The 10,689-nt window shown below is 31.5% G+C and overlaps 1 protein-coding gene across 1 annotated transcript in view; it reads left to right on the top strand.

Moving 5' to 3' along the window:
• The first annotated feature begins 7,344 nt into the window (after positions 1–7,344).
• LOC147814866 (uncharacterized) overlaps positions 7,345–10,689 on the top strand; it is a 30,036-nt gene continuing 26,691 nt past the window's right edge. The window contains exon 1 of the mRNA XM_087156521.1: positions 7,345–8,848. Coding sequence (XP_087012647.1) covers positions 7,403–8,848 — 1,446 coding nt within the window. The 5' untranslated portion in view covers positions 7,345–7,402. The remainder of the gene's footprint in view (positions 8,849–10,689) is intronic.

The raw sequence follows: 10,689 nt of genomic DNA, 5'->3' as shown, positions 1-10,689 counted from the left end.
ACTGTATGTATCTCAAAGTTAGTAATGTATAGTTATTCCTGTAATTTTATTAGAATTAATTTTTACTTATTATGTTATATATTTATAAGAAAAGTTTGGAGACATATAGGTTAATGATTCCTGAGATTCGCCCATATATATCTTTCTTTTACGATTTTCAAAAATGTTCTCTGGCTTCCTCTCTATGGGAAATATGTGAAAATTTTTGGGTGAGCCCTCGATGCTTCGTTCTTTTGGAAATGATCATCATGATCATTTCAATTTATATTCTGATGATGCAATCATAAAATACACTTGCACTTTTAATCTTAATGGCAACTAATATTGAAATTCGATTTATAAGTATTAATGGTTAACGGTTACAAGTAATTACGATTTCGTCTCAATCATAATTGAAATTGCAAATTCGATTACGGGCAATTATAGTTAAATGCAATAAAATTGCTCGTATAAGTAAGTATAATTACATGTAATTATTATTATAAGTAATAATGGTTACGTGTAATCTTGACTTCACGCTTTTTAATTGCTGTCATAAATAAAATTTTGTGTAATTGTTAGGGTGTTGATACCTGCTATTGTCTAAATAGTGTAATGCCATATTCGGCAGTTTAGCATATTGTAATAAATTAGGAAAATTCAACTGTCTATTCAAAACTATCTTGTTTGTAGAAAATTAGTTTTCAGCATCACAAGGATTGAAGTATCATATAAATATATATATATATATATATTTCAAAATCTTCATCTTGATTGCATCTACATGTAACAGTGATTTATCATACTAAGCTAGCTTTTACTTTTTAAAAAGCGGTGGATTTATAAGCAAATCAACACTTATATAAAAAATGTTTCAAAGTTGAACTTTAAAAATGCACTTAAAGTTAAAAAAAATTACTACTTTCTTAGCTTATTTTTAAATAATTTACATTTGACATTTTGATTAAACATGAGCTACCTATTGTAATTAATAGAAGGGCTGAAAATATTAACGTACTTGCGTGATTAGCAAATTTAAAGATTCAACATGGTTTAAAAATTTCCTTAGATTAAATGAAGATTAACATTTCATAATTTTTCTTTTCATTAACAATGTTCATCTGGATTCTTTTACATTCCCTTGCTCCGTTCATAATTTTGTAACTCTCACCCTTCATTGTCCTTAAAGGTGTGTTTAAATATTACGTAAGAATATAACGAGATAAAGATGGTTTGTCCTTTGCCTATTTTTGCTTACAAGGCGGGGGATGGCAATGCTTACGCAAAAAATTATAAACTTCACTTATTTTTTAAAATTGTCTTAAGTAGCAAAGTAAGAAACGTAAAAAAAAATACTCATGGAAAAATTTTAAACATAGAATAAGACTTCAATCCGGAGTTGAGAAAACTGGGAAAAATTTCTTCTAAGAGTCTTAAAGATCAAGAGTAAGATATTCCTTAAATATCAAAATTTTATGAAATTAATTAGAACGGCTACTTTGTTTTATACAAAGCTACGCCGATTTATTTGTTTTCCTAAATCACAGAATTAGATTACTCAAAAACCTGTGATTGTTTATTTTTGCTAACAAAGGAGGAGTTCAAAATTACTTACGTAACATTTGAAGGGTCGTTAAGAAGTGTAATCTAATTTTGTAGCCTTATATTTGGAGGCAGAATGAAATTTGTCATTGATATGTTTCACATACTTCAAAATTTTAGAAAATAGAAAATTCTAATTATTTACACCAGCAAGGAAAAGTTTATAATTTTTAAGACAATGCGTTTCTAACGTTGGATTTTACGAAATGGTGATAATGATTTCATAAAAGGACGGTTTTAGAATGTTTTTAATGCTGTAATTATTCCGTTCCTTCATATTTAATTTTAAAAAACGACTGATTTATTATCCTGTGATTTAATTAGTGAGTAGAATTACTCTATACGAAATTTTATAAAATTAATTAAAACGGGGACTTTGGTTTATGCAAAAATACGCCGTTTTATTTACCCCATTTTATTTACCCCATGTAGTAATCTAGTTTAAACACAAAACTAGATTACTACAGTATATGTAAAAGCTAAAGCAAAAACTATAAACATGGGAGGAGGTTTGAGATTTGCTGTTATAAAGGAAGAGGTCCTTTGAGTCTTAAATGCATTAAAATACTATTTACAATTCCTCATAATATCTAGATAAAACTGGACTATACTTTAATGCTTGTACCGTGGTGACTCAATAGATAGAGTGTTCACTTTCCAATGAGGTGATCCGGGTTCGAAACCCAGCGATGATTGGTCGATACGAATTCAGCACCCGGCTTGCACCGACGACAGTTCTGACGTATAATAACCTCAGAGGTAGAAGAATCATGGGGTAGAGACCTCTTACCGTCAGGCTAACCGTGGGAGGTTTTCATTGCTTTCTTCGCAATAAAACACATCGGAGTTGGCGCAAAACGAGAGTATTTAATTCTTTTATATTAGGCCCGTAACATGGTCACCATTTTCGGAGACAAAAAAGCTTGATATTTTGGTAGCCATTTTCTATTTAATGGTAGCTTGATGACAACCGCTAATCTAGAGCTCTTGGTGGTTGATACGAATTTCGCACCCGGCTTGCACCGACCACACTTCTGACGTAATTTACTCTCAGTGGTAGATGGATCATGCGTTAGAATTCCCTTTCTGCCAGGCTAACCATGAGAGTTTTCTTGATATTCTTCACCATATAATTCTTATGCAGATTAATTTTATCAAAAAGTCCTCCCCAGGGGCTAGTTTGTCCCAAATGTTTGATTCAGCAGTTCCCTTGTCTTCTGGATTGGGTTCAAAATTACAAGGTTACGGAGTTGAACATAAGCTGTCATAAACCCAAAACATTGGGTGAGCAGTTCAACGACGATATTTCAAACCTTTATTGAGCCAATTTTTTTTTCAAGTAATGTCATGCTAAAATATTTTTGCAATTGAGATTGATTTATGACACAAAATTCATTTGGCTTATTACCTCAAATTTGATTATGAAGCCAGAAGATTAATTTGATTTAACAAGTTTTGATTTAACAAGTTTTAATTTGACATGTTTTGGTGTAATTAACGGTGGTTACGGAAGAGAGGGGTGTTAAGAAACTCTGTGCTAATAAATTCTGAGTTTAAAGTTACCAATTAAATGGATAAAAAATCATCACGCATAACTGTTCTTGACCTAAAGCAAACGTTTGTTTTATGAAAACGGTTCGCTGTTTTTTCTTTTGAAGTTATCAGCAGATTGGGGCAAAAATCATAGATAAGGAGGAAAAAATGTTGGTGGGTGGGAAGTATACTCATTGCCTTATAAAGGGTTGATAAGAATTGAAAAATTAACTCTAACATGCAATAAATAAAAAATGTAAAATAATTATAAATTTTTTTTAATGGTATTTATACAAACTATTTAAAATAATACATGAAGGAAGGAAAAATGAATTTAAAATATTAACATGGTTAAGATCAGCCATTTTTCATCGTGTAAGGGTCGTTTCCCCGAATCTCTCTGATAGGCGTGCGTATTGTTATTTGCGTTATTGTGTATTTCCAGGTAAATAGAATGACCAGATGCTTGATAATAAATCGCTGAAAGTGACTAAAATTTGGCAGAAAAGAATAACAGATAATGGATTGTTATACTCTTTGTATAGTGAATCCATCCTTGAATGGATATCTGCAGGACAGTGTAATATACACTTTTGCTTATCAATGTAGACTGACTTTTAGAACATAGATCACACGACCACTCAAGATGAAGAATCTAGGTGGTCTTGTTACTTTGACTGCAATCAAACAATGGATGTGTGGTAGAATTGTAAGAAATACTCTTGTGAGCTCTTTTATAAGGATAGAGCTCGAAATGCGTGTTTAAGAAATTGTGCCGGAAAAAAATGGATTACGCTGATAAACTTTCAATCTAATGATTGGATGGATCCTCAGGTTCTAAAAGTTCATAGTAATGGCTCGCGGGATTAACCTCAAATACGAAAAAGACAGAAAAACGTATTTTCTCTGAATAAACATATAACCATAAACTTAAACTGATAGTTTGGTCCCCTTAATGCTATTTTACATATTGTTATTATTATTTTTTTTTTGCATATTTCGTTACATCTTGACAACTTTTTAAGCGAATTGAAAAAATTTTGCACACAATTATAAAATTCGTTTATCTACAGACAATCTCATGTAAACAGTAACTTTTAGTAAATACATATTATTTTTTATTATTTTATTTAATAACAGTTGAAAAAAATATTGAATAGAAAGGTATAAATTTTTTTTAACATTATTTCAAAGCATGCAAATTTAAACGGCCAAATGCAAAATTTGAAAGTAATCGGTTGAATATTTTCTAGAGAAATCAAAGTTTAAAAAAGTCGTACATTTAAAGTTCGATTTCCCAGGAACTATTTGACCGATTTCGCTCAAATTTTGTATATTATCATGTAAATTTACATTCTTTAGAATAATGTGAGAAAATTATATATATATATAGATATAGGTATATATATATATATATATATATATATATATATATATATATATATATATATATATATATATATATATATATATATATATATATATATATATATATATATATATATATATAGATATAGGTATATATATATATATATATATATATATATATATATATATATATATATATATATATATATATATATATATATATATATATAAACTGCTGTTTGTAGAAAATGCAACACCATGAAGGAATCATCAGAATCAAATGAAATTCGCAGCAAATGTCAATTATAGGATATTATGCAAATTAATAAAGTTTCAGAGCCATCGCGCGTGCGTGGCGCGCGCAGCGCCCTCTGAATTGATGCTGAAAGCGTATAAATAAAGTGCTGTAGCGGGACGTTGAAAATAGTCTATGATTATTTGTTAGTGGCAAACGTTTAGTGAGACCTGAGTATGCCTCCACGACGGAAGAATAAGAAATTCAAGCAACTTACGGAGTTTGAACGAGGGAGGATAATCGGCCTTCGAGAAGGAGGATTTTCCTATCGCGCAATAGCAGCTCGTATGCAGCGGAACAGTTCCACAGTGATGCGAGTTTGGAAGCAGTGGACCGACGAGCACCGAACAACTCGAAAAACAGGCACTGGACGACAGAAGGTGACGTCAGAGCGCGATGATCGACACCTGCTCCGCATGGCGGTGAATGATCGCACAGCTTCCTCCAGGCAGCTGGCAGCACATTGGTCTACTGCTACAGGTGTACAATTGTCGGCTTCGTCAATTCGTCGTCGTCTGCTGCGCCGTGGATTGCGTGCAAGGGTGCCATTATACAGGATTCCCCTCACGGCGGATCATCGACGGCTGCGTCGGCAGTGGGCTCTTGAGCACAGAGACTGGCGAGCTGATTGGCACCAAGTTGTCTTTTCAGATGAATCACGCTTCAATTTGTGGACCCATGATGGCCGTGTTCGTGTTAGACGTTATGCCGGTCAACGCTGCCTTCCTGAGTGTATTATTGAACGACATAGTGGTCGAACACCCGGAGTTATGGTCTGGGGTGCGATTTCGTATCATGGACGATCCAATTTGATACGAATTGAGGGTAATCTCAATAGCAACAGATACGTCCGTGAAGTGCTACAGCCCGAAGTCGTTCCTTTCCTTCAAGGCATCCCTGGAGCTATCTTTCAGCAGGATAATGCACGCCCACATGTTGCGCGGACTGTTAGAGACTTCTGTTCAGCACAACGCATGCAACTTCTTCCTTGGCCTGCTTATTCGCCGGATATGTCGCCTATTGAGCACGTGTGGGATATGGTTGGTCGGCGTCTCACTCGTGATCCGCGTCCTGCAGTTTCCAAAGACGAACTTTGGTTGCGCATACAAGCGATATGGAATTCTCTTCCTCAAGCAGATATTCAACATCTGTTTGACTCCATGCCACGTCGTATAGCAGCACTTATTGCAGCGCGTGGTGGCTGCACTAAATACTGATTTCGGACGCTTAATTTGTTTCTTTTGTTTTGAAAATTTCATAATTTATTTGTATCAGTACAAGTCGTTTCTGCATTAAATTTCATTTGATTCTGATGATTCTTTCATGGTGTTGCATTTTCTACAAACAGCAGTTTATATATATATATATATATATATATATATATATATATATATATAGATATAGGTATATATATATATATATATATATATATATATATATATATATATATATATATATATATATATATATATATATAGATATAGGTATATATATATATATATATATATATATATATATATATATATATATATATATATATATATATATATATATATATATATATATATTATATATATATATATATATATATATATATATATATATATATATATATATATATATATATATATATATATATATATATATATATATATATATATATATATATATATATATATATATATATATATATATATATATATTATATATATATATGAAAAAAATTTAAAAAATTGTTAAATTAACTATCGAACAAAACAAAAATTTATTTTTTCAAAAGTATTTTTTTCCCAAAGAAAGCAGTATTTCAAGTTGTAAGCTTTCACAAATGGAGTACTTTTTTGTTTACTAATTAATAAATTAGTAATTTTTTTCAAAAAAGTAGAATGACATATAAGGGAAATTTCCCCCGAAATCCTGTCTTATCTCTTTTCTCGATGCAATATATGCTTTCTGAACTTCGTCTGCTGATAAATAAAATCAAAACAAAACCAGGGGCTTTCATGACAAAGTGAATATTACAAATGGAACAATAGATGCTTTTCTTAAAACGAAACTTTGATGAGATAGTGAGAGATAAGATAACTCAGCTTATGTTATATGCATATATTATATATATATATGAAAAAAATTTAAAAAATCGTTAAATTAACTATCGAACAAAACAAAAATTTATTTTTTCAAAAGTATTTTTTTCCCAAAGAAAGCAGTATTTCAAGTTGTAAGCTTTCACAAATGGAGTACTTTTTTGTTTACTAATTAATAAATTAGTAATTTTTTTCAAAAAAATAGAATGACATATAAGGGAAATTTCCCCCGAAATCCTGTCTTATCTCTTTTCTCGATGCAATATATGCTTTCTGAACTTCGTCTGCTGATAAATAAAATCAAAACAAAACCAGGGGCTTTCATGACAAAGTGAATATTACAAATGGAACAATAGATGCTTTTCTGAAAACGAAACTTCGATGAGATAGTGAGAGATAAGATAACTCAGCTTATGTTATAGTTAAATGATTTCAGTTAGATTTAAATATCTTTCTTTTTGCTTTTCTCACCTTATTCGAAAAGATATAAATTTATTTCATTCGTCTTGCATCAGATTGTTGCACAAAATTCAAAATTATGTCGTGTGAAAAATTTATTGTCACCTGGCTCATCGAGAATTTTTCTTTTTGTAGCCATGAGTATGGAGAAGAAATCGTGAGTCCTTTTTTCCAAATTGATTGTTTTGGAGGAAGCAAGTGGAAACTTCACCTGGTTCCCAGAGATGTCCCCTATGAAACAGAGGTCACGCGATGTTATTTAAGAAGATATGACACAAATGGCGAAATATGGATAGATTATAAAATAGAAATGATTGATCCTAATGGAACGATTTTGGAGACAGTTGAAGGAAAAAATGAACCATTCCATATCTCTTTTAATTCTTCATATTATACTCTGGAAAAAGAACGTGCTGAGCTCGACGAGCTATCCTGGAGTGAAAATCGACTTATGCTGCGTTGCCACATGAGAAGTGAAGTTGAATGCCCTCACCCTCCTATAGGATGCGAGATTCGAACCAAGATAGGAACAAAATCACGCAATTTTATTTGGGAAGTAAGTTTGCCACTGGTTGACACAGCGTGGAACGAGTTTTTGATTTTAGAAAATACAAAGCTGAAAGTTGAACTCTCAAAATCAGGTTTAACTTACAAGGATTTAGTTGTCATAAAAATCAGCAAAATCGAAAGCGATTCTCCTTTGCAGCGTCAAGTGCGTTGTAAAATAATATTGATCGATGCACTCGAAGCAGTAGTTAAAAGTGAAAGTGGTGAATATTTCTTTAAATCGGACACGACTGATGATGTTTGGGAGTTTAGTCCTTTTTTGACAAGTCTTGACCTAGAAAAATACAGTCACGAGAGCAGGAAAGTGACGTTGAAGTTCGAATTTTGTGTAACTAATGGTAGGCAATTAGAAACGCCTTCGAATTTTCAGTATTCTACCAATACAGACAGTTTATTAACTTTGCAGAATGACATGCGTGAATTATTTTTGAGTCAAAAGCATACAGACGTGGTGTTGAAGTTGGATGAAAGCACAATGCTACGAGCACATAAATCTGTTCTGATTGCTCGATCACCCTACTTCCTGAAAATGTATGACGACCCGGACATGACAGAAAGCAAAAATGGTATTATTACTTTTCCTGAAGACGAAGATTCGACGCAGGCCTTATTGGAATATTTTTACACCGGATTTGTTGAAGAAATGGATTGTGATCTCGCAAAAGAACTGATGATGGCTTCAGATAAGTACCAGGTGCCTTCGCTGAAAGATAAATGTGTCACATATTTGATGAGTGCTTTTACAATCGTTAATGTCAGTGAAATTTTTAAATTTGCGGATATGAACAAGCACCAGCAGTTGAAAACTGCTGCACTGGATTACATTGTCAATCACATATCGGAAATAATGCCTTTGACAGAATGGTCAGTGATTGAGGATGAGCAGAAGGTAGAAGTTCTTACCACTGTGGTGCAGAGACTTAATAAGGTCCCCGAAACAACGCCAGACCTTTATTTTATCTGAATTAGGAGTACATTAATCTTACTATGCCCTCTGCACAATGTTAAGCTTACAAATAATGAGTCAATTATTTAATTGTATCGAATGTTAAAGTTGAAGATTCAGTTATTATAAAAAATGACATTTACTTAAGTATGAGAGAGCTTTTCACTATTTCTAACTGAACAACTAAACATAGATTCTAACAATTCCATCCGTTCAGACAGTTTTTCATGCAATGGCGTTAGAACTGATGAAACTTTGGAAGATTTTTGAGGGCATGATATTATTCTAACTTCTTCACTTTCTTAACCTGTAACGGGTACTATTTTATTTTTAACAAAAATTACTTTTAATATTTTTCCGAAACACGAATTTACTGCATTTCTTTACACAAATCCGGCCTTTAATTCTTCAGTTCATGTTCAAATGTGCAATATAATATTAACTTATATAATTTGTTATATAAGTTAATGTTATATTAATATATAAATTAATAATTAAAATTAATAAACATAATTTTAATTATTAAATGTTAAGTATCTATCTTTATATGTTTAAATGTAAAGTGCTATGAATAAATGTATTAAATGGTAATCAGTTTTTAGCACATTTCAAATTGTTGATTTGGAAACTTTACAGCTATAGCTTTGTAGTTCAGGCACATTGATGTGTCGTGTTATGACTAATTGTATTTCTAATGGTTTTAATAAATATTTATCTCATTATAAATTGCTAAACGTAAGATTAACATTGTTTAATTAGCCAGTTTTAAGCTTATTTTCTTTATACATTTAATGACATAACATATAAGGACTAACTGAACAGTGATTAAATAGTGTACATAATAAAAACAATTGTATTATCATCTTTTTGAAATGAGTTTGAAAATTAAACTGAATCATATGTTATGATAAAAAGTATTGTATTTTTGTGGTTTAAATTTTTATATTAACTTGATTGAAGCTATGGAATAAATGAACGAGATTATTTAATTTAATACTAATTTATCCCTTCCTTAGATGCCAATGTTTAATCCTTTAAATACACGAAATATGTTTGCTTTTAACTATTAAACACGTTGCAAAGATTGTGTCGCAAAGTTATAGAGTATATAACTTCTAGTTCTAGTTACTAGAATTTTGCAAGTAATATTATTTTTTTTTTAAAAATTCGTATCTACTTTTATTTCTTAAAAGTCGTAAGAAAGTCGCCGTATTACTGTTGACACCAATGCTTAATTAATAATGGTAATATATATTAATTGAAATACAAAAACTAAGTTCTGTGAAGAAAAACAAAGTCATTAGAGAGAATGTGCGCATTTGTTAGGGGAACTGTAGAAAAATCGCCATACTTATATCGACGGAGAAGACGCTTAATTACTTTCGGTAATTTTACTGCTGCAATCACGTTAAATGATGTAGTGACGGATTTTCTGCAGTTTTAGAATATATTTTTCCAGTGATAGCAGTGATAGTGAATTTACTACAGACGTTCTACAGACGTTACTACAGACGATTTTTTTTTCAGTTCGAACATGGATAATTCGAAATACTAAGTAATGTGAACTAGCGTTAATTTCCCATGAATAGTAGGGGAGAGTGGGGTCAAATGCTACAGGGTACGATTGTAACAGAGCAAAAATTTCGAGTGTCGGGTTCTAGATTTGGTTCCTAGGTGGCGCACAAGGTGTATTTAATACATCTACATGTACACTCCTGCTGGCAGCCACTTTTATGTACTTTTGAAAGAGTTACATCACAAAAGATATTTTCACGCTACGTAAGTACTTTTTTTGGTATTAGAATATTATATTGTAACAAAGTAATTTTGTTTGAACAAATAAAAATTGTTAA

This window comes from Parasteatoda tepidariorum, chromosome 2 (genome assembly GCF_982258835.1).
Source record: "Parasteatoda tepidariorum strain Cologne lab strain chromosome 2, Ptep-v5.0, whole genome shotgun sequence".
Classification (NCBI taxonomy): Eukaryota; Metazoa; Arthropoda; class Arachnida; order Araneae; family Theridiidae; genus Parasteatoda; species Parasteatoda tepidariorum.
The sequence above is the reverse complement of the archived record's forward strand: the minus strand, read 5'-3'. Positions and strand labels throughout refer to the sequence as shown.